Below are 25,156 nucleotides of genomic sequence, written 5' to 3' on the forward strand. Positions count from 1 at the left end.
AAATGGTCAAGCTCAAAGATCACCAAATGCCAAAGTTCAACATTGAAAAATGTGCATGCCCCAAATCTGGCCCTTTTGCCCCCAAACAGCCAGGCTAACCCATTCTTGTGGGGTATAGCTGTACTCAGGAGATGTTGCTGAACGATCCAGTTTTCAAAAATATATGATTTGATTGGGTAAATTGCATTGGCTGGCTTCAAAGATACCTGAAATGGCACATGGGGGGGAAGAATTACCAGATTTGGAAAAAATGGTTTTGAAATAGCAAAACACTACCTGTACTTATTGCCTCATAACGTGCAGAAAAAAACAAAAAAACATAAAAACATTGGGTATTTCTAAACTCATGACGAATAGTAGAATCTATTTAGCAGGTTCTCTCATTACCTTTTATAGATGAGTAAAAGATTTTTCAACTAAAAGTTAGAAAAAGTAACTTTTTTCGAAATGTTTTTACCATATTTTGTACTTTTTTAAAATAGTAAATAATATGATACAATCAAAACAAAGTAATCTAAAGAAAGCCCTTCTTGTCCTGAAAAAAAACAATATATAAATTGTTTGGGTTCAGTAAACGGGAAATAAGAAATTTACAGCTAAGCACGAGCAGTGCAGAAATGTTAAAACAGCCATTGTCACAAAGGGTACAAAAAGTAAAATCAGCCTTTGTCACGAAGGGGTTAATTAAGCAGGGCAGCCAGCAATGATGCTGATTACAGACAGGGTAAGGCAAAAAAGTGGAATATCTGGGCAATATATTAAGCAGGGCAGCCAGCAATGATGCTGATTACAGACAGGATAAGACAAAAAAGTGGAAAACCTGTAGATGAGACCAAGAGGAGAGATGATAAATTAGTTCCTGATGATGTGTATGGAATGAGCATCAGCAGAATCAACTCCCTTGGTAAACTCCAAGACAGTGGCACTTGGGTGGAAAGTGGCACACAGATGGAATGTGGCCTGTGCCTCTTAGATTAACACATTGAATGCTAACAGAAAGGAACTAACCACCTCTGCTGGCTTACCCTTCCATGCATCCACTATATCCCATGAGTTAATCATGACATGGGCTTCATCTTAAGGCGTTCATAGCCTCCTACTGTATCTAGGATCTTCGTATACACATTGACTTATACTGATAATAGGGAGTAGCATACATTTTGCCCCCTAAAATAAGCACAGAAAGTGCAGCATATGTGTGGTGAATGAGAAGCTTAACCCCTTGACTGCTAACGACGGCATGGTGCCGTCGCTAGCAGTCCCATGCCGTCGCTAGCACTATCTTACCTTGATGGAGGTCTGTGGACCCCCATCACCACCTACCCCGGTGATCTGCCCCTCACACTGAAGGGCATCACCGGGGCCGGCCGGTGACGGCACGTGCGATGACGTCACAGCGCAACTTTATTAATAACTGACAATTGTCAGTTAAAACGGTATGGGGGCATGCTGCTTAGACGCCTCACCTTTCCAACGGTATAATGCTTGTGAATAAATAATAAAAACTATTAAGTTAAAAAAATTAAACTGTAAAAAAAAAGTTAAAAAAATGATTTGGGGGTCTCTAAAGGAAGATAAATAAAGATCAAAATTGCCTAGTGACCCCCAAATTAAATTATCTAAACATAAACTAGTTTAACTTAAAAAATTAAAAAAAAGTTTAAGTATTCTAGCTAAATGATCACTGTGGTAGCCAATGTTACCACAGTGATCATATAGCTATGAAAAGTCACAGTCCTTTTTTAAAAATGGTCGATACTAAATTTTAACCCCATGATCCCTTTGATCATGGGGCTAAATTTAGCCAATGGTAGAGGAAACAGCAATCCTGATGAACTGTAAATATTAGTAAAATCAGCCATTTAGCCTCTGCGGTATGTGAGTAACCATCTCATCCCTGGAGCTCCTTGCATTTTTACTGCAAAACTTATTTTTGCTGTAAAAGTGATTTTTTTTTCTCCCTTTACCATCATTTCTTTGGGATTGTAAGGGGAAATAATGGTGTGTGCTTCTGTGAGTGAATGTATGGAAAGTATGGTGTGTGCTTCTGCGAGTGAATGGATATATGAAAGGCGTGTGAATGGTCAGTAATTAGAGTTGAAGCCTTGATGTGGCAATACTGCTCACGTAAGAAGTTAAATTATTGCACAAAAAGTACACATTTGCAAAAACTACACCCCTTGGTGCATCAAATGAGGGGCCGTATGTGTTTCTAGTACAAACATGGAGTGCGCAAGACACAAATGAACATGTCGCTATGGTTAGAAAAAACATATTTTCTAGCCGAAGCGACATATTCCATCATTATTTGTGCATTCAACTTTTGTCCTAGAAATACCTGTAACCCCTCATTTGAAGCACCAAGGGATGTAGTTTCTTGAAATGTGTACTTTATGTACCCTAATTTAACTTCCCAGATGTCTAGACCACTTTAACTTCAGATATGGCAGATTTGAGAATCTTGTTAAAAAATTGTCTTAAAACATTTAGGGGTGATGCCTGCAATTAGACAGCTCTAGACAGCTGGGAAGTTAAATTATGGTACATAAAGTATATATTTTCAGAAACTACACCCCTTGGCGCTTCAAATGAGGGGCTGCATGTATTAGTAGCACAAGACTGGAGTGCGCAAGACATAAATGAACTTGTCGCTTTTAATTTAATTTTTTTTATATTTTTATAAGTGTGATATTCACGTATTTGTTGTGCACGTCAGATTTGTGATACAAATACAAATAAGACCTCATTTGCTGCAGCTGGGGGTGTAGTTTCTAAAAATATATAGTTTTGTTGGCATATTTTAACATCCCGGGCAGCTAGAACTGTTTAATTGACGGCAGCCATGCATTAAATTTAAAGATGTCTTTTGTGATAGTCTAATACATTTTACTTTTAGCAATAAAAGAGTAGAAAAACACAGTCTACTGTTCTCAATTTCTGTTTATTTTAGACCGGTTACCTACTACAAATATTTAGCAACACAGCTTTTGATATTAGAGTTTAGAAAAATAAAATTACAAACTCGCTTTTATTGAGTCGGAAGTGAAAAAATACACTTTTTTCCCATTTTTGGCTTTATTTTGCAAACCTAGTAAGACATACACATATAAAAATGGTATATTTGGAATCTGCTGGGTGTGCTGAAAAAAACAATATATGGTTTGTATAGTTTATTCCCAAGAAATGTACTTCTAAACACGTTTAAACGAGAGATGCACCAAAATGCCGAAAACCAGCTTAGCACCCAGGTGGACAATGTCTTAGCAGCCAAGGGGTTAAGGTCATGTCTACAAATGCTCGCTATTTAGGGAATAAGATCCATGAACTTGTGACAGTAGTGACAACTGAGAATGTTTATTTAGTGGCTGTTACTGAGACATGGTATAATGAGAAAAATGACTGACATAGCAATACTAGAGTACTCTTTATATAGAAAAGACAGAGAAGACAAGAAAGGGGGAGGAGAGGCCTTATATGTGAAAGGTTACGTAAAATATAACCTAACACTATTTGAACAGGAGGAGAACATAGCAAGTTTGGGTTACAATTTGGTCAATGTACAGTAACTTGTGTAGGTGTGATTTGTAGACCTGGACAAGTAGAAGAGCTATATCTACTAAGGGAAGTTATAATCATGATCGACTTTAATCTTTCTAATGTAAAAAGGAAGCCAAAGTAGCTGGTTGCTCCGAAAGAGAGAGAGTTTAAGTCGGATAGTGAGTCTGGTATCAAAACCGTGAGTGGTGGCAGACTACCTGGGTGAAGACAGGCAGGATGTGGGGGTTAATTTGGTATAACTAATGCCTTGTTAAGGGGTGAAGTTAGTAAATACAGAGGCCTGGCACTATTAACCCCTTCATGCCCACGCCCTCCACACCGTCACGGCTTGGCAAGTAGTCCTGACCGTGACAGTCATTGTTTGTAATTTTATTGTAGTATCAAATAATATTAGTACCAAGCAGGAAAAGTTAATTTAATACAGGGCTTGACAAATTTGTTGTGAATCTAGGCGACAGCTAAAAAAGTTAGGAGCCAGGATTTTTTTTAAACTAACAGTTGGTTAGGAGTGATCTGATCATCATCAGCCCACTTACTAAACTCACAGCATTTGACCTGGAAGCACCCTGGACTTTCAGGTCAGTGCTGTTTTTTGTGTTTTTTTTTATTTTTATTTTTTATTATTTTTTAATAATGTTTAAATGTTAACCCCTGCAATGCCACGAATGTGTTATACACAATTGTGGAATTGAAGGGGTTAACGCTGCACTGTCGCTCTCATGGAGCGATCAGGCAGCAGGGGGGCTGTTGGGGCTCCACTTATGTGGAGACCAAAGAACCCTCTGCCCCTGTCCCTGAAGCTGCCTCTGGCAGCTGGGAAGCAATTGCTGGTCTATAGACCAGCCATTGCAGGGGGAGTCTTTGATGACTGCTGTAGGCTTCCATGCCTACAGGAATCATCACAGGGCTTGTGGGGGCTCGTTTTTGCTGTTGCTGGTCAGCAGCAGAGCCCCGTACAAAACGGGAATTAACCCCTAAAATGCCGTGGCATTGAAGGGGTTAACGCTGCCCTGTCGCTCTCATGGAGCGATCAGGCAGCAGGGGGGTGTTGTGTCAGGTCCCTACACTTGTGTGGGGACCCAATGAACACTGAACCCCCTTTCCTGAAGCTGCCTGTGGCAGCTGAAAACGCTATTGCAGGTTTTCCTGCAATCGCGGTTTCAGCCTACAGGGTCACTCCGTGGGAGTGATCTCAGGCTCGGGGGCGGGCTCTGAGTGGCTGTGCTGTCTGCCAGACTCCTGGGCATTTTTTTGTGGATGTAAGAGGCTGACAAACTCCTAGGCGCCAGGACAAAATTCTGAGTCGCCATGGCGACCTGGCTCCTGGGATTTGTCGAGCCCTGATTTAATAATATGATTGTAGGCTCTTTTGAGCAGTGGTATGCCAAAATTGCAATGGTTTTGTTTTGGGAGTATACCTGTAATAATGCCAGAACAATGCTAGAAATAACGGTTTCTTTCCTTTTTTATAAAAACAGGAATGTTTTCAATTTATACTGCCAGCACTACCTCATGCCATAGACCTTTTGAGGGATGCCATTGTAAAAGTAAAAGAAGTCCATGATGAGTTGGAAGACTTGCCTTCACCTCCTCCACCACTCTCTCCGCCACCTACAACAAGCCCTCACAAGCAGACAGAGGACAAAGGTGTGCAGTGTGAAGAAGAGGAGGAAGAGAAAAAAGACAGTGGTGTTGCATCAGCAGAGGACAGTTCCTCTTCACATATCACTGCAGCCACAATTGCAGCAAAGGTTAGTTTTATAACCCGTTTTATTAAATTGCATTCCTCCTACATCTGGGAAAAATATTAAAAAGTTACTTTGTGGAACATGTGCTGTTTTCCTCATTTTACTACAAGAGATGACATTGACTACCTTTGCTGTATATAAAAAAAAAGTACTTTATCTAATTTTCCTGTTCGTACATTATCAAAAAACAACCTTGACATGCAAATGTAGTCATACCTTGTTTATAGAAGAGGTAAACTCGAATATTAACCCCTTGATGACAATTGACGTACTCCAGAGATGTTGATGAACACATACTGGGGTATTTTTTGACAGTGACATATATTAGGAGTGGTAAATTCATACATAAAATACAATGTGTGTGTGTAAAAAAAAAACAAAAAAAAAAACAAAAAAAAAAAAACAAAAAAAAAAAGTACTACCATAAACTTTGACATCATCTGGTAGTAGAATTAATGCATGAGAACAGTTAAAATACATGTGTTTTGAAGTACCTTGGAGTGTCCAGTTTACAAACATACATGTGAAAATTGAATTTCACAGCTCCAAAGATGTCCCAAATAGGGCATGGGGCAGTACCACCACATGTCAGAATTTCAAGTTGAAAAGCTGAATTGCCGATGTCCCGAATGTGGCCTTTCACCTTCCAAACAATCTGACAAACCGATGCTTGAGAGGTATCGCTGTACTCAGGAAATGTTGCTGGACACATATTTGGGTGTGTGGAAGTGACATATAAAAGGAGCTGTAAATTCTTACCTTAAGCACAATAAAACCACAAAACAATATCTACCACAACGCTTGACAAAAACTGTTAGTAGAATTAGTGTATAAAGAGATACAATACTAGCATATACGCTAGGGTGTCTAGTTTTTTTTTTTTTTTTTTATGTTTTTGGGTGGGGGTAAATTGAATTGACCAGGTTTAAATATGTCTCACATGGGGGCAGAATGACCAGTACTGAAAAAATGGTTTTGAAATAAATATGCTACTTGTACTTATTGCCCTATAGCTTGCAGAAAAAGCAACGAAAAAATATTTTATAATTTTTTTTTTATAGTAAATTAGATGAAGCGATCAAAATAATGGTATCTAAAGAAAGCCCCTCCTGTCCTAAAATAAACTCTATATCATTTGTGTGGGTACACTAAAAGAGAGAGAAGAAAATTACAGCTTAATATGAGCACCACAGAATAGCTTTGTCTTTAAGGGTTTAAATAAGTTGTGTTTTATGCCAATTCCTAAATATTACCTGTTTACCAAGTCAAAAGAGTGTGCATGTTCTCCAAATGCAGGCACAATGTCCCCTTATCATAGGCCTTGTAAATTATTGACATCGACAATATTTCTGCCTCTAAACTGTTCTCCTTTATCTCTTCCTTTGGTCTCTCAACGTCAGTGGCGTCTCCAGCTTTCATATTTAGGGGGGCACATGGGGGGCCAAGGACCAAAGTAGGTGGGCAATTATAAAACGCTACATTTACACTAATATATACGTTGTGAATGTCGGCAAGAAATCTGACGACACCAGTTCAATGAGTTGAGTAAGCAAGAGCTTCTTTATTCAAGTGCGCACAGGGGAGAGTCCAGTTCGCAGACTTCTCTCCCCCTCCTTAATTTTCTAACAATATATAGGCAAAGAAGCGCAAACAGTTATTAGCATATTGTCTAGCCATCTGTTGGTATATTTACTTTGATTTGCTGACACACACGGTTTAAAGAGGTGAAGAAAAAATAGCCCCCCCCCCCAGACGTGAAATCTTTACTTACAGAAGGTCAAGAAAGGGACAACTTGTCCTTTGTCGTGGCGGACTCTGATTCTTTTGCAACAAGGCACTTAGAGCAAAGAAAACATACGAAAACATACCATATGTACACATTCTTCCGGGACACAAACAAGACATAAGTAAACTAAGAAATGAGGTAGACAGGTGATTGTAGTGTTATCTTATCTGCTATCAGCAGAATAAGCAATGAGGTAAAGATCATTGTGCTGACATCCAGAATCAGCAAAATTCTTCAACTTCCACAGTCCCCCCTTTTTATTCTCACGGACTCACTGTAAGAATCAATTTCTTCAGAGTCCAGTGGAGTTATAAGTTGGCCAATTCCATGAGCCTTGCTCCTTCTCATATTAATCTTCAAACATGTCACTGTACAAAGTCTCTAGGGGAAACTCATCAAGTGGGAAGTCATCATCATATTTCTCCTCCTGTATATGTGGCATTGCTCTTGTTGGTCCGAGACACTTTTGAATTAGTGTTTTGCAACAAACAACAATTACATAGATACATACAAAAGCCACAAGCAACAAAAACATACCAGACATCAGCTTTGCTCCAAGTGAACCAAATAGTCCGCCCAGACCAAAAGGATTCCAAGTAGTCTCCCTAGATCTAAGTCTTTCCTGAAGTTCGCTCACCTTTTCCATATCATGTTCTATGGATACACTATTGTCTACAATGTAAATATTCCCCTGTAAAGGGTATTCCTATGCGGGGCTCTGCTGAGTATGCGGAATATATCCACAAACACAACAAGGCTCCGAGACATTAGAAGCATTATACACCTTTCTCAACATTTCTACAAAAGGTATTATCTTTTTCCCAAGGAGAAGCATGCAGATCACGTTTAATTCGTGAATGTATCTTATTTTCTGCTATATTTTTAGTAGGTTCTGATCTGAACTCCTGAAAAGGACTGCAAGGAAAAAATAGCAAATACATTTAGTATAAAACAAGTAACGATAATATACTCAAACATTTTTGCATCTCCTGATGACCTCATTCTTCGTATCTTCACGAGGGGTTCTTGCCAATCTCGTCTTATGTTGGTTAACCAGCTGGGATTATTGTGCCCGATGGAATGGTTAATTTAGGAGCGTAGATCGGGTTTTGGCACCAATTTAAGATGAGTGCAATGAATCCACGGTGTAATTTCAGCTACCTTTACAGCTGTTTTAGTGATCAGTAGTACTTGGTATGGACCTTTCCATCTGGGCTGAAGAGTCTTTTTCCATTGGAAATGCTTTACCAGGACGTAATCACCTGGTTGGATGTGATGAATTGTTTTTTTTTTTTTTCTCAGTGTTCGTGCGCACAGCAGCAACCTGGGATTTAAATTGCTCAAGAGATTTTATTAGTTTTTTACAATACATTTCTATTGTGTCATCAGTTAGAGCATGATCATGTCTTAGTAACTCTAGAGTATTAGCAGCTATCATGGGTCGACCCATTATGAGTTCATGAGGAGAACATTTAATAGCTGAGTGTCGGGCATTTCTTATTGACATTAAGGCTATTGGTAATGCCAACAAAGATCGGGGCGCATGTGAATATAGGGAACGAAAAAAATATATAATAGTGTAATACAGTAAAATAAAATTACGTGGTGTGAAAGTGTAAAATGCACTCACAAACGATGGTAGTACAAGAGGCCCTTCTGAAGTCAAATGGATGTCCTTTATTCTTAAAAGCTCTATGAGTATAAAAGCAGAAAACAACCATATGGTGCAGTAACTTAGTATGTTCAAGATGCGCAAGGTGAAGATGCACTTACAGAGTAGTTGAGTTCAAATAAATGAATATTTAAACTTAGAAGTCCGATGCGGTGAATCCGAAAAAAAGTAGATAGGATGTCTTGTCTCAACGCGTTTCGCCCTATTAGGGCTTCCTCAGGAGAATCAAATGGAATAGGTATAATCCGCAATAGTCGCAAGTGAAAAAATTGCAAGTGAAAGGATTTCCAAAGTCCCGCTTTAAATACTGTCCGAAGTCGTCTTGATGCCGATGCACGTCGGGTACGGGACGTCATTCCGTCCTGCGTGTTGTCTTTCATGTGCGTCTAGCGTCGTATCGCAGCAACGCTGTGACGCTTCTCTTTCCCTCGATGGTTTCTTCCTGGATGGGCGTGATTGTCTTTCTGCTTCGTCCAATGTGCATGCATGTTGTGTCTGGAGGGCGGTGATGCTATGATGGCTCGCATCTTTTCTTTAACGGTTTCTCCTCTTTGTTTTTAATGTCCTGTAAGCTACAGGCATAAGCCCGAGCTTATAGAGGTGGAAAAACGGAGGTGGAGAACGGAGAAAAAAATAGTGTATGAAACGGGTAGTGAGTATAAGTATAATCACTCTACAGAACGGACACATGTATTTCATGCTTCTGTAAGATAGGTAAGTAATGGGAAGAAACAAAAAGAGAGGATAAAATCCTGAACAATGGTCAAATAAATGATATATGTAAAGAAAGATGAAAAGAATAAAAATAAAATTAAAATTAAAAAGTGAAAGGATAAAATCCCAATAGGATATTGATGTTGAAAAAAACTAAAATCATATGAAGGTTAAAATGTCAAGGTCTGTATTAAGACCACCTTTCTTATATGTTTTAAAATTAAAAATCCATTGGGTTTCTTTCTTTGAGAGAGTGGAAACAATGTTACCTCCTCTCCAATGGGCAATTACTGAGTCTATTCCTATAATTTGAAATTCCGGTAGTGAAAAATTATTGCAAGTATTACAGTGTCTGGGGACACTATGTTTAATATTATGATTACGGATCCCTCCTAAGTGTTCCAGGGCCCTAACTTTGAGTTCTCGTGTGGTTCTCCCAATGTATTGCATTCCACACTTACATTGTAATAAATAAATAACATTCTTGGTATTACAATGTATGAAGTTTTTTATGACATATTCCTTTCCCGTATTCGTGCAAATGAAAGATGTGATTTTCTTTTTTTGTGCATAACAAGTTCTACACACTTTACATTTACCACAACGGTAAAAACCGGGAGTTTTTTTAGCCAGAAAATGATTATCTATCTTTTCTATAGGTGGAAGAGCACTGGGGGCCAGTATTGTTTTCAAATTAGCCAATTTTTTGTAGATGATTTTAGGTTTATTTGGAAGGTGTTTACATAAAACCGTATCTTCCATAAGTATGGGCCAACATTTATTAATGGCCCTTCTAATTGCTGGGGCCTGATCATTAAATTGGGTAATAAATGAGAAATCAAAATCATCTTTATGTTTCTGTTTCTTGCTATGTAACATATCTTCCCTTTTGGTGTTGCTAACTGCCTTTAAGCTATTCGTGAGGAGGTCATTAGGGTACTTTTTTTCACTAAATTTGTTTAGAAGGTGATCGCTTTGAGCTCGAAAGTCTTGTTCTTTGGTGCAGTTTCTACGGATCCTAGTGATTTGTCCTTTTGGAATATTTTTTAACCAATTAGGGTGATGCCGACTAGAAAAATGTATAAACCCGTTTCCATCTGTGGGTTTGAAAAATGTTTTTGAACTAATTTTATTATTCTCAATGAACAGAGTAAGATCCAGGAAATCTATATGAGACTTGTTAATACAAGAGGTGAATTTTAAATTATATGTATTGTTATTAAGATATGAAATAAATTTTTGTAGGAGATCTCTATGTCCTTTCCATATGATTAGGACGTCATCTATGTATCTTCTCCAGAGAACCAGATTCGCGCCGAACGGGTTGTTATTCCAAATTTGATTAGTTTCCCAATCTGCCACGTATAAATTTGCGTAGCTCGGCGCGAATCTGGTTCCCATAGCAGTCCCACATGTCTGAAGAAAGAAGTTACCGTCAAAAGTGAAATAATTATGTGTAAGAATAAATTGTATACAATTAGTTATAAAGTCGTTCTGAAGTGGGTGGATTTGTTTATTTTCAATTATCGCTCTTTTTATGGTTTCTATACCTAATTGGTGAGGTATTACCGTATATAATGAGGCAACGTCAACCGTGGCCCATATATAGTCAGGAGACCAGGTTATTCCCTCTAAGATTTGTAGAATATGCGTAGTGTCTTTTATGTGTGAACGATTCATTGATACTAATGGTTGTAAGAATGTATCCACATATTGAGAAACATTATTGGTGAGTGAGTCTATCCCACTAATAATGGGCCGTCCAGGGGGGTTTTTTAAGTTCTTATGAATCTTTGGTAAAAAATAAAAAATTGGTATTTTAGGAAAGACATTATCTAGAAACTGAAATTCATTTTTGTTGATTATTTTGTTATTAAAACCTTCTTGTAACAGCTGTTTTAGCTCCATTTTAAAAGTATTAGTAGGATCAATGAGTAATTTCTTATAGGTTGTTTCATCATTCAGGATTCTATAAGACTCTTCCAGGTAGTATGTTCTGTCCATTATAACGATAGCTCCCCCTTTATCTGCAGCCTTTATTACAATATTTTTATCTTCTTTTAGTTTTTTGAGGGATTCTTGTTCCATTTTGTTAAGATTATGTTGTCTTTTTTTATTTCGTTCTATTTTGTCAAATTCTTTAAGAAGCATGTCTGAAAATACCTCAATATGTACGCTTTTATCCTGTTGAGGATAAAACTTTGATTTTGGTTTTAAAGTAGTATGTATGTATGGATCTATCTCTGATGAGGTATTGTCATTCATAGTACCTTGTTCAGTATGGATCTTAGAGAAGAAACGTTTAACAGTTAGTTTTCTTAGAAACCTCTGGGTGTCTATAAACAAGTTAAATCCATCAGGTCCTTTATTAGGAGCAAATTTTAATCCTTTTTGTAGAAGTGAGAGTTCTGTTTTACTTAAAATGTGTTTGGATATATTGATAATTTCCTTATCTTTGTTGTTATTTTCTAATTGTAATTTATCTCCCTGTCCTCTCGATCCTCTGAGTTTCTTATTTTTCTTTTTCTCATAGGGGACCCTGATCTGGTTTGAAACTGTCTCTCGTCGTTCTGTGATATTTGCTGGGAGGGATGATCCCATGTTGTATATCTTGTTTTTCGGGATTGCTCCCTGTCTAAAAAAGATTTATTAAATTCATTAGAGGTGTGTGGTCTGTTGCTGTCCTTGTCTTTCCAGATAGAGGACGCTGGTCGTGGAGTGTATATATTGGAGGTCTCTCTATAGTTCCTGGACGTTTGATCTTGTTTACTGTGTTTATTATACTTATTGTATTGATTGGAGGATATTTGATTAGGAGGTTTTCTGGCTTCACCACCCCTATCTGGTGAGATCTTTCTATTGGTTTCTCCGTACCTTTCTGATAATACTCTTTTGTTACTGTATCTCTGGTCGTAATTATCATGTCTAGTTTGTTTATAGTTAGTGTAGTTTCTACTCATTTGTTTAGTTTGTGTGGGTCTGTATTTAAAATCCTCCTTTTTTGATTTGGGACCATTGTGTATGTTATTTAGATAATCTCTCTTGTCCCTCTGTAGTTTCCTACTTTTGGTATCAATAATAGTTGTTTCAAGTTTTAGGATTTTATCCTTTAAATTTTCATTTTTGATTCTTACTTCAGCCATATCGAATTTTTGATCTATCAGACTCTCTGTCTGTTGTATTTTAATTTCTATCTCTTTGAGATTTTCTTGTGCAGAATCTATTAGTAGGTTCATTAATTCAAAAGAGCATTTATCAAGGATGTCATTCCATTTAGTTATGAATTGTATATTCTCGTGTCCAAATGCCGGGTATTTATGGATTCTCAGGCCTCTGGGTATTAATTTATGTGTGAGATAATGTTGTAAAAAAGTTATCTCCCACCATTTTTTTAATTCTTTCTCAGCTAGTTTCTCTAATTGGTTGAAAAGTGTAGATGGGTCAGAATCTTCGTTCTCAATGTGTGTAAATATAGTGTTAAGTTTTTGTGTTCTTTGATCTCTCATTCTAGTATAATAATTACTGGAACAAGCCATAAATACACGTGAAGGGTGTAAGAATAGAGGAAAAATATAAATGAAAAAACTAGAACACCCAAAAAACACGTGTGAGAAATAAATAAAGAAAAGTGGAGTAACCAAAAAAATATATATATACTTCCCTATAGTGTCACTGCCGCAGCCCAACACGAACGCTCCTCTCGGCGTTCAAATCCAAAGCCAACAAAGATCGGGGCGCATGTGAATATAGGGAACGAAAAAAATATATAATAGTGTAATACAGTAAAATAAAATTACGTGGTGTGAAAGTGTAAAATGCACTCACAAACGATGGTAGTACAAGAGGCCCTTCTGAAGTCAAATGGATGTCCTTTATTCTTAAAAGCTCTATGAGTATAAAAGCAGAAAACAACCATATGGTGCAGTAACTTAGTATGTTCAAGATGCGCAAGGTGAAGATGCACTTACAGAGTAGTTGAGTTCAAATAAATGAATATTTAAACTTAGAAGTCCGATGCGGTGAATCCGAAAAAAAGTAGATAGGATGTCTTGTCTCAACGCGTTTCGCCCTATTAGGGCTTCCTCAGGAGAATCAAATGGAATAGGTATAATCCGCAATAGTCGCAAGTGAAAAAATTGCAAGTGAAAGGATTTCCAAAGTCCCGCTTTAAATACTGTCCGAAGTCGTCTTGATGCCGATGCACGTCGGGTACGGGACGTCATTCCGTCCTGCGTGTTGTCTTTCATGTGCGTCTAGCGTCGTATCGCAGCAACGCTGTGACGCTTCTCTTTCCCTCGATGGTTTCTTCCTGGATGGGCGTGATTGTCTTTCTGCTTCGTCCAATGTGCATGCATGTTGTGTCTGGAGGGCGGTGATGCTATGATGGCTCGCATCTTTTCTTTAACGGTTTCTCCTCTTTGTTTTTAATGTCCTGTAAGCTACAGGCATAAGCCCGAGCTTATAGAGGTGGAAAAACGGAGGTGGAGAACGGAGAAAAAAATAGTGTATGAAACGGGTAGTGAGTATAAGTATAATCACTCTACAGAACGGACACATGTATTTCATGCTTCTGTAAGATAGGTAAGTAATGGGAAGAAACAAAAAGAGAGGATAAAATCCTGAACAATGGTCAAATAAATGATATATGTAAAGAAAGATGAAAAGAATAAAAATAAAATTAAAATTAAAAAGTGAAAGGATAAAATCCCAATAGGATATTGATGTTGAAAAAAACTAAAATCATATGAAGGTTAAAATGTCAAGGTCTGTATTAAGACCACCTTTCTTATATGTTTTAAAATTAAAAATCCATTGGGTTTCTTTCTTTGAGAGAGTGGAAACAATGTTACCTCCTCTCCAATGGGCAATTACTGAGTCTATTCCTATAATTTGAAATTCCGGTAGTGAAAAATTATTGCAAGTATTACAGTGTCTGGGGACACTATGTTTAATATTATGATTACGGATCCCTCCTAAGTGTTCCAGGGCCCTAACTTTGAGTTCTCGTGTGGTTCTCCCAATGTATTGCATTCCACACTTACATTGTAATAAATAAATAACATTCTTGGTATTACAATGTATGAAGTTTTTTATGACATATTCCTTTCCCGTATTCGTGCAAATGAAAGATGTGATTTTCTTTTTTTGTGCATAACAAGTTCTACACACTTTACATTTACCACAACGGTAAAAACCGGGAGTTTTTTTAGCCAGAAAATGATTATCTATCTTTTCTATAGGTGGAAGAGCACTGGGGGCCAGTATTGTTTTCAAATTAGCCAATTTTTTGTAGATGATTTTAGGTTTATTTGGAAGGTGTTTACATAAAACCGTATCTTCCATAAGTATGGGCCAACATTTATTAATGGCCCTTCTAATTGCTGGGGCCTGATCATTAAATTGGGTAATAAATGAGAAATCAAAATCATCTTTATGTTTCTGTTTCTTGCTATGTAACATATCTTCCCTTTTGGTGTTGCTAACTGCCTTTAAGCTATTCGTGAGGAGGTCATTAGGGTACTTTTTTTCACTAAATTTGTTTAGAAGGTGATCGCTTTGAGCTCGAAAGTCTTGTTCTTTGGTGCAGTTTCTACGGATCCTAGTGATTTGTCCTTTTGGAATATTTTTTAACCAATTAGGGTGATGCCGACTAGAAAAATGTATAAACCCGTTTCCATCTGTGGGTTTGAAAAATGTTTTTGAATTAATTTTATTATTCTCAATGAACAGAGTAAGATCCAGGAAATCTATATGAGACTTGTTAATACAAGAGGTGAATTTTAAATTATATGTATTGTTATTAAGATATGAAATAAATTTTTGTAGGAGATCTCTATGTCCTTTCCATATGATTAGGACGTCATCTATGTATCTTCTCCAGAGAACCAGATTCGCGCCGAACGGGTTGTTATTCCAAATTTGATTAGTTTCCCAATCTGCCACGTATAAATTTGCGTAGCTCGGCGCGAATCTGGTTCCCATAGCAGTCCCACATGTCTGAAGAAAGAAGTTACCGTCAAAAGTGAAATAATTATGTGTAAGAATAAATTGTATACAATTAGTTATAAAGTCGTTCTGAAGTGGGTGGATTTGTTTATTTTCAATTATCGCTCTTTTTATGGTTTCTATACCTAATTGGTGAGGTATTACCGTATATAATGAGGCAACGTCAACCGTGGCCCATATATAGTCAGGAGACCAGGTTATTCCCTCTAAGATTTGTAGAATATGCGTAGTGTCTTTTATGTGTGAACGATTCATTGATACTAATGGTTGTAAGAATGTATCCACATATTGAGAAACATTATTGGTGAGTGAGTCTATCCCACTAATAATGGGCCGTCCAGGGGTTTTTTTTAAGTTCTTATGAATCTTTGGTAAAAAATAAAAAATTGGTATTTTAGGAAAGACATCTAGAAACTGAAATTCATTTTTGTTGATTATTTTGTTATTAAAACCTTCTTGTAACAGCTGTTTTAGCTCCATTTTAAAAGTATTAGTAGGATCAATGAGTAATTTCTTATAGGTTGTTTCATCATTCAGGATTCTATAAGACTCTTCCAGGTAGTATGTTCTGTCCATTATAACGATAGCTCCCCCTTTATCTGCAGCCTTTATTACAATATTTTTATCTTCTTTTAGTTTTTTGAGGGATTCTTGTTCCATTTTGTTAAGATTATGTTGTCTTTTTTTATTTCGTTCTATTTTGTCAAATTCTTTAAGAAGCATGTCTGAAAATACCTCAATATGTACGCTTTTATCCTGTTGAGGATAAAACTTTGATTTTGGTTTTAAAGTAGTATGTATGTATGGATCTATCTCTGATGAGGTATTGTCATTCATAGTACCTTGTTCAGTATGGATCTTAGAGAAGAAACGTTTAACAGTTAGTTTTCTTAGAAACCTCTGGGTGTCTATAAACAAGTTAAATCCATCAGGTCCTTTATTAGGAGCAAATTTTAATCCTTTTTGTAGAAGTGAGAGTTCTGTTTTACTTAAAATGTGTTTGGATATATTGATAATTTCCTTATCTTTGTTGTTATTTTCTAATTGTAATTTATCTCCCTGTCCTCTCGATCCTCTGAGTTTCTTATTTTTCTTTTTCTCATAGGGGACCCTGATCTGGTTTGAAACTGTCTCTCGTCGTTCTGTGATATTTGCTGGGAGGGATGATCCCATGTTGTATATCTTGTTTTTCGGGATTGCTCCCTGTCTAAAAAAGATTTATTAAATTCATTAGAGGTGTGTGGTCTGTTGCTGTCCTTGTCTTTCCAGATAGAGGACGCTGGTCGTGGAGTGTATATATTGGAGGTCTCTCTATAGTTCCTGGACGTTTGATCTTGTTTACTGTGTTTATTATACTTATTGTATTGATTGGAGGATATTTGATTAGGAGGTTTTCTGGCTTCACCACCCCTATCTGGTGAGATCTTTCTATTGGTTTCTCCGTACCTTTCTGATAATACTCTTTTGTTACTGTATCTCTGGTCGTAATTATCATGTCTAGTTTGTTTATAGTTAGTGTAGTTTCTACTCATTTGTTTAGTTTGTGTGGGTCTGTATTTAAAATCCTCCTTTTTTGATTTGGGACCATTGTGTATGTTATTTAGATAATCTCTCTTGTCCCTCTGTAGTTTCCTACTTTTGGTATCAATAATAGTTGTTTCAAGTTTTAGGATTTTATCCTTTAAATTTTCATTTTTGATTCTTACTTCAGCCATATCGAATTTTTGATCTATCAGACTCTCTGTCTGTTGTATTTTAATTTCTATCTCTTTGAGATTTTCTTGTGCAGAATCTATTAGTAGGTTCATTAATTCAAAAGAGCATTTATCAAGGATGTCATTCCATTTAGTTATGAATTGTATATTCTCGTGTCCAAATGCCGGGTATTTATGGATTCTCAGGCCTCTGGGTATTAATTTATGTGTGAGATAATGTTGTAAAAAAGTTATCTCCCACCATTTTTTTAATTCTTTCTCAGCTAGTTTCTCTAATTGGTTGAAAAGTGTAGATGGGTCAGAATCTTCGTTCTCAATGTGTGTAAATATAGTGTTAAGTTTTTGTGTTCTTTGATCTCTCATTCTAGTATAATAATTACTGGAACAAGCCATAAATACACGTGAAGGGTGTAAGAATAGAGGAAAAATATAAATGAAAAAACTAGAACACCCAAAAAACACGTGTGAGAAATAAATAAAGAAAAGTGGAGTAACCAAAAAAATATATATATACTTCCCTATAGTGTCACTGCCGCAGCCCAACACGAACGCTCCTCTCGGCGTTCAAATCCAAAGCCAACAAAGATCGGGGCGCATGTGAATATAGGGAACGAAAAAAATATATAATAGTGTAATACAGTAAAATAAAATTACGTGGTGTGAAAGTGTAAAATGCACTCACAAACGATGGTAGTACAAGAGGCCCTTCTGAAGTCAAATGGATGTCCTTTATTCTTAAAAGCTCTATGAGTATAAAAGCAGAAAACAACCATATGGTGCAGTAACTTAGTATGTTCAAGATGCGCAAGGTGAAGATGCACTTACAGAGTAGTTGAGTTCAAATAAATGAATATTTAAACTTAGAAGTCCGATGCGGTGAATCCGAAAAAAAGTAGATAGGATGTCTTGTCTCAACGCGTTTCGCCCTATTAGGGCTTCCTCAGGAGAATCAAATGGAATAGGTATAATCCGCAATAGTCGCAAGTGAAAAAATTGCAAGTGAAAGGATTTCCAAAGTCCCGCTTTAAATACTGTCCGAAGTCGTCTTGATGCCGATGCACGTCGGGTACGGGACGTCATTCCGTCCTGCGTGTTGTCTTTCATGTGCGTCTAGCACATTTTAATTTTATTTTTATTTTTATTCTTTTCATCTTTCTTTACATATATCATTTATTTGACCATTGTTCAGGATTTTATCCTCTCTTTTTGTTTCTTCCCATTACTTACCTATCTTACAGAAGCATGAAATACATGTGTCCGTTCTGTAGAGTGATTATACTTATACTCACTACCCGTTTCATACACTATTTTTTTCTCCGTTCTCCACCTCCGTTTTTCCACCTCTATAAGCTCGGGCTTATGCCTGTAGCTTACAGGACATTAAAAACAAAGAGGAGAAACCGTTAAAGAAAAGATGCGAGCCATCATAGCATCACCGCCCTCCAGACACAACATGCATGCACATTGGACGAAGCAGAAAGACAATCACGCCCATCCAGGAAGAAACCATCGAGGGAAAGAGAAGCGTCACAGCGTTGCTGCGATACGACGCTAGACGCACATGAAAGACAACACGCAGGACGGAATGACGTCCCGTACCCGACGTGCATCGGCATCAAGACGACTTCGGACAGTATTTAAAGCGGGACTTTGGAAATCCTTTCACTTGCAATTTTTTCACTTGCGACTATTGCGGATTATACCTATTCCATTTGATTCTCCTGAGGAAGCCCTAATAGGGCGAAACGCGTTGAGACAAGACATCCTATCTACTTTTTTTCGGATTCACCGCATCGGACTTCTAAGTTTAAATATTCATTTATTTGAACTCAACTACTCTGTAAGTGCATCTTCACCTTGCGCATCTTGAACATACTAAGTTACTGCACCATATGGTTGTTTTCTGCTTTTATACTCATAGAGCTTTTAAGAATAAAGGACATCCATTTGACTTCAGAAGGGCCTCTTGTACTACCATCGTTTGTGAGTGCATTTTACACTTTCACACCACGTAATTTTATTTTACTGTATTACACTATTATATATTTTTTTCGTTCCCTATATTCACATGCGCCCCGATCTTTGTTGGCTTTGGATTTGAACGCCGAGAGGAGCGTTCGTGTTGGGCTGCGGCAGTGACACTATAGGGAAGTATATATATATTTTTTTGGTTACTCCACTTTTCTTTATTTATTTCTCACACGTGTTTTTTGGGTGTTCTAGTTTTTTCATTTATTGGTAATGCATCTGGCCATTTTAAAACTGTCTCGGCACATATCTTGCTAATCTTATTCTTTAAGGTGCCGTTAGCGCGTTCTACTTTTCCTGCGCTTTGTGGATGGTAGGGACAATGTAAATGGTATACAATTCCTAGCCTATGTGCTATCTCTTGCACTATTTCAGCAGTAAAATGATCAGAGTATATATGCTGAGGAATTCCATACCTAGGAATGAACTCTTGTAGCAACTTTTTAGCAACTGTTAGAGCGTCCGAATGTTGGCAAGGATAGGCTTCTATCCAGCGGGAATATGCACACACCACCACTAGTACATATTGATAATGTAGAGATCTAGGCATTTCAATGAAATCAATTTGCTAATTTTGGAAGTGTCCTTGAGAACAGTGAGGTTCTGATGTAACTACAGCATACCCAGTACAACGCCTGCCATTAATATCCATAAATGAGGAACCATCTACAAAGTATTCGATATCAGGGTCAGTTAAAGGTCGCTCATACAATCGGTCACAAGTAGTTTGTAATTGTTCTGTCAAAATCACACAATCATGATCTGGCAAAAGAGTGGCAGGGTTTAACACTGTGCACTGGTGGACGGTGGCATTGGGTGTACCCTGCAAAACAATCTCGTATTTAGTCAGCCTACTATTAGTAAATTACCGTATTTGCTCGATTATAAGACGACCCCGATTATAAGACGACCCCCCAAAATCAAAATATTAATTTAGGAAAAAAACAAAAAGCCTGAATATAAGACTGCCCTATAGGGAAAAAGTTTTACCAGTAAATATTAATTAATGTAAATTATTTTCATGTTTAATAAAAGCTATGATTGAGAAAAATATATTTTTTAAATTTCCTTTTATTTGCCAACCTGCCCCCCCCAGTTATGCCACTCTGCCCCCAGAAATGCTTTATACCCCCCTATTTGCCACTCTGCCCCATGATATGCCTTATACCCCTGTATGCCACTCTGGCATATAGGGGGTTAAAAGGCATATCATGGGGCTGAGTGGCATATAGGGGGGTATAAAGCATTTCTGGAGGTATATAGGCATATCATGGGGCTGAGTGGCATATAGGGGGTTAAAATGCATTTCTGGAGGTCCAGAAATGCATTTTAACCCCCTATATGCCACTCAGCCCCATGATATGCCTTTTAACCCAGCATGTACTGGCTGCCTTGGCTTGATAGGAGTGTGATTGCTGTTAGCAGTTTGATATATATATATATATATCAAACTGCTAACAGCAATCACACTCCTATCAAGCCAAGGCAGCCAGTACATGCTGGAACCTGGGGATGATAGCAGTGGGATTACAGCCTCCATATGCCATGCTACAACCCCCACCCCCCTTACACATCCATGCTATCACACACACACTCACACTCATTCACAAACATTTAAATACTCATTCATTCCCTTAATCACACACACTTCACACATACTCAAAAACCCTCCCCCACCCCCTCACCTGAACTGCAGATCTCCCACTCGCAGACTTCTGCAGGGGACCGGCTGTAGCAACTTCTCTGGCCCCGCCCTCAGAGGAGGGAGGGGGGAGATAGAGTTCTGTGAGGACGCTGCAAGCTTCCTGCCCTGCTTCTAACAGAAGAGACGCTGCTCGCGACCGGTAAGCAGCATGGCGCCAGCATTTTTTTGGGGTCTGATTAGAAGACGACCCCGATTATAAGACGAGGGGTATTTTTCAGAGCATTTGCTCTGGAAAAAACCTCGTCTTATAATCGAGCAAATACGGTATGTCGATCGATGGGTTAACAATGCACTCACTGCATGAGGAACCATCACTTTCAGTTCCTGTCCCTGCACTATGGCCTGTGCTGATTCCACTAAGGCAGCAGCCGCCGCCACAGCCTGCAAACAAGGGGTTAATCCGGCTGCCACAGAATCAAGTGGAGTGCTGTAGTAGGCAAGGGGTCTCTGTCTCTCTCCGTGGCTCTGGTTTAGTACTCCAGAGGCATTACCCTGTATTTCATGACAAAACAAAGTAAATGGCATTTCATAGTTAGGGAGCCCAAGAGCAGGGGCACTCCACTAAGCCTCTTTTAACTGAAAGGGTAAATCAATTCAACATCGTCAGTATTAGGTTCAATAGAGCCAGCATCGGCAAATTGTTACCAGTTTGTCTAGCAGATCTACAATTTCTAGCCAAATGCCCTGGCTTGTTACAATTAAAACAAATAACATTCTTTCTAATTTACTTTCTAGAGGAAGATTGTCCGTTATCTCCCACTACATCAGACAGAGAGTTCTGTGAATAGAACTGTCTCTGACTTTCCATCAACATTCTCTGTTCTTTCTCTCTAACTTTCTCTTGACGTTCCTTATACACTTCCATTTGTTTTTCAAAATGTTTAGCAGCCGCTATCATTTCAGAAAGCGGCTTCTCTTCCCATCCTAAAACATTATTAGTGACACCCTTATGAAAGTCTGGTAACAACCCTTTTACAAATCAAGATACAATCAACTGTCTTGCATTCTCCTCTGGATCTGTCACACTACTGTGTCCTGTTACAACTTTCACTACTCTGTCAGCGAATTCACTTACTGATTCATTCTTTCCTTGCATTGTAGAGTTAATCTTTCCCCAGTCAGGTCGCTGTAGCCATGCAGTCTCACAAGCTTGTATTATACAATCTATTGTCTGATGTCTCTCAGTACTCAGTCTCTCAATAAACGGTTCATTTGCTCAAGGTGTTACATCAGGAATTCTGTTATAAGCTTCAATTAACTGTTTTCTCTCTGCGTCAGTCATAACCAAATCAAACAATTGCATAAAATCCCTTTTCACTGGATCATAAGGAATAGACACTGCGTAATTCTTTACAAAACTGACCAACAATTTCAGGTCTGGGGAATCGATCTTTCAAGAGCAATAATTCCCCTGGTGTCCATGGATGATGAACAGATAGAGGTACACCTCTCTCATCTCTAGCCCCCCCCCCGTCTCTCTCATGGGCATAGCATGCACAAATGTCTTTTCCTCAGCATCAGAATCTGAATGAGGATCTAAATGGGGCTTTCTGGATCTAGTTCTAAATGATGGTCCTGTGGGCTGAATATTGGACCTTGATATTTTAGGTGGATCAGGTTGCCTTTCTTGGTCTAGGGGTGAAATAGGAGCTGGTGGTACAAATGAAGTGGCAACTCTGCTTCTGGACCTGCAGGGTGTTGATTAGAACCAGGCATATAAGGGTCTGCTGGTTGAGGTCCATTATATGGGGGTGGGTCAAATAATTCTTGAGTCCATAGATTAGATGGATCTAAGGATGGATATAGCGAATTATGGACCTTAGGTGGTCCTGGGGTTACAGACACCTCCTGTGCTTTCTTAGAAGTCTCAACAGGTTGAGGTGTTTGAGAACCCTTAAAGTTACCTGCCGGACGGCAAGGATATTGGGAATTGGCAGAACAGGTGGGGTCTAGTAACTTCTGCTGTTTTTGTCTTTTAACGTTGTCCCACCCTTCTTGATACCATTTCAAGAAAATCATTCTCTCATTCCTTTTCACATCACACATATTCAAACATTCTTTCAAATTATCTAATATTTCTACATTCAAACTACCGCCAGCTGGCCAAACATAAAGGCTTTCATTATCCTCTTCAGATATTTGCTTCCAATGAGACATATATTTTCCTGCCTCCTTTCCATGTTTCCTTATCATATATTCTAAGGGCGTCCCCTTAGGCACATTTTTTGACAACAAACTCCTCATCTCCACCGCTACAATAATCCGTGACTATGTACTTCAAAATATTTACACTAGTTCTCACCACTAGGTACTTTACAATAGCCCGTGATTATGTACTCAAATAGTTACACTAGTCTGTCACAACTAGGTACGTTACAATGGTCCCTGACCATGTACTTAAAAATAGTTACACTAGTCTCTCACAACTAGCTACGTTACAATGGTCCCTGACCATGTACTTAAAACATTTATCACAATTAAACAATTCAAGATCTTATAGGTCTTACTTACTCAACTCTGGATCCCGTCACCCGGATGGAATACCGAGGACGACCTTACCCTCATCCACCCAATAATTAAACTATAGGCATTTCAAAAGGTGCCTTACCTCTTTTTGATGGCCAAGGATTAGGTGGATCAAGGTTTAGTCCGCTCCTTCGGTTACTGCTTCCGAGACTGTTGGGATCCCAGACGAGCCCCCAAGTTTGAATGTCGGCAAGAAATCTGACGACACCAGTTCAATGAGTTGAGTAAGCAAGAGCTTCTTTATTCAAGTGCGCACAGGGGAAAGTCCAGTTCGCAGACCTCTCTCCCCCTCCTTAATTTTCTAACAATATATAGGCAAAGAAGCGCAGTTATTAGCATATTAAAAAAAAGTGGGTGAGCTTAATTATGCTTTGGCCAATTCATATAACCAAAACCTCTCATTTATATTATGTTTATATATTTGTTGCCAACTTTATTAGGGTAAGAAGCGCAGACAGTTTTTGTTTTTTGTATACATTGTACAGCCAATACACTGTTTCTTGCAGCACGCTTACACCTGTTTGGTAGGCCTCGTATTATACATTTGTATTATTTGAGCCTGTGATTAGCTTAGCGCACCGACATTTCTTTTTTTTCCCAGTTATTATCATATTGTCTAGCCATCTGTTGGTATATTTACTTTGATTTGCTGACACACACGGTTTAAAGAGGTGAAGAAAAAATAGCCCCCCCCCCAGACATGTGAAATCTTTACTTACAGAAGGTCAAGAAAGGGACAACTTGTCCTTTGTCGTGGCGGACTCTGATTCTTTTGCAACAAAGCACTTAGAGCAAAGAAAACATACGAAAACATACCATATGTACACATTCTTCCGAGACACAAACAAGACATAAGTAAACTAAGAAATGAGGTAGACAGGTGATTGTAGTGTTATCTTATCTGCTATCAGCAGAATAAGCAATGAGGTAAAGATCATTGTGCTGACATCCAGAATCAGCAAAATTCTTCAACTTCCACAACGTGTTACACATGCATTTTTAACTACATAATTTGTACTAAACTGGCATTGTACCAATATCTCATGATGCAGGAATGATGACAACACTGTTTTTTAAACAATAAATATTTTTATTTTCACAATAACTTGTAACATGTAACTTGAATGAACTTTAAACTTACTTTTATAAAAAAATATTTGACAAAAATAGAAAATGGACATTTAACATTGCTCCTTGGTATGGTAGCTTTAACGTGAAAGTATAAAAGTAGAGATGAAGGCTGTTCAACTCCTTTTAATTGGATTTACTCAGTAAACTGACCACATAATGGTAAACATTGTAAAGTAAAGTGCAACAACTGTTTTGTACCTAAAGATAATAATAATAATAATAACAATAAATAATATAAATAACATATCTTACTGCAACTATTAAAGTGCCACAACAAAACAAAACAACATACGTTTTAGCTGTTTTTTTAACTATAAATATTTAACTTTCAAGTATTCCTGGGTAAACAGAGTTTATAGCATAACACAATTATTAAATAAGGAACCAGGTACACATTACAAAATAAAGTGCAACATCATAACAAGCAACAAGAATACAGTGTTTTCCTTTTAATGTGAACGGCAATCAAATTTGTACTTAAATTTAGTCATTCACACTAATATGGTTTTAAGCGGGAGTTTACATGGATTGATGCAAACCTGCTAACTACAAGCTCCATATCTATTT

The 25,156-nt window shown here is 37.9% G+C and overlaps 1 protein-coding gene across 8 annotated transcripts in view; it reads left to right on the top strand.

The window, feature by feature from the left end:
• The window catches only part of GPHN (gephyrin), a 330,342-nt gene that overhangs the window by 75,350 nt on the left and 229,836 nt on the right, over window positions 1–25,156 (top strand). For all 8 annotated transcript variants that reach the window (XM_053474851.1, XM_053474852.1, XM_053474856.1 and 5 more), the window contains exon 7: window positions 5,037–5,309. In XM_053474851.1, the coding sequence (XP_053330826.1) occupies window positions 5,037–5,309 (273 nt within the window). The remainder of the gene's footprint in view (window positions 1–5,036; window positions 5,310–25,156) is intronic.

The sequence above is a fragment of the Spea bombifrons genome, chromosome 9, assembly GCF_027358695.1.
Source record: "Spea bombifrons isolate aSpeBom1 chromosome 9, aSpeBom1.2.pri, whole genome shotgun sequence".
NCBI lineage: Eukaryota > Metazoa > Chordata > Amphibia > Anura > Pelobatidae > Spea > Spea bombifrons.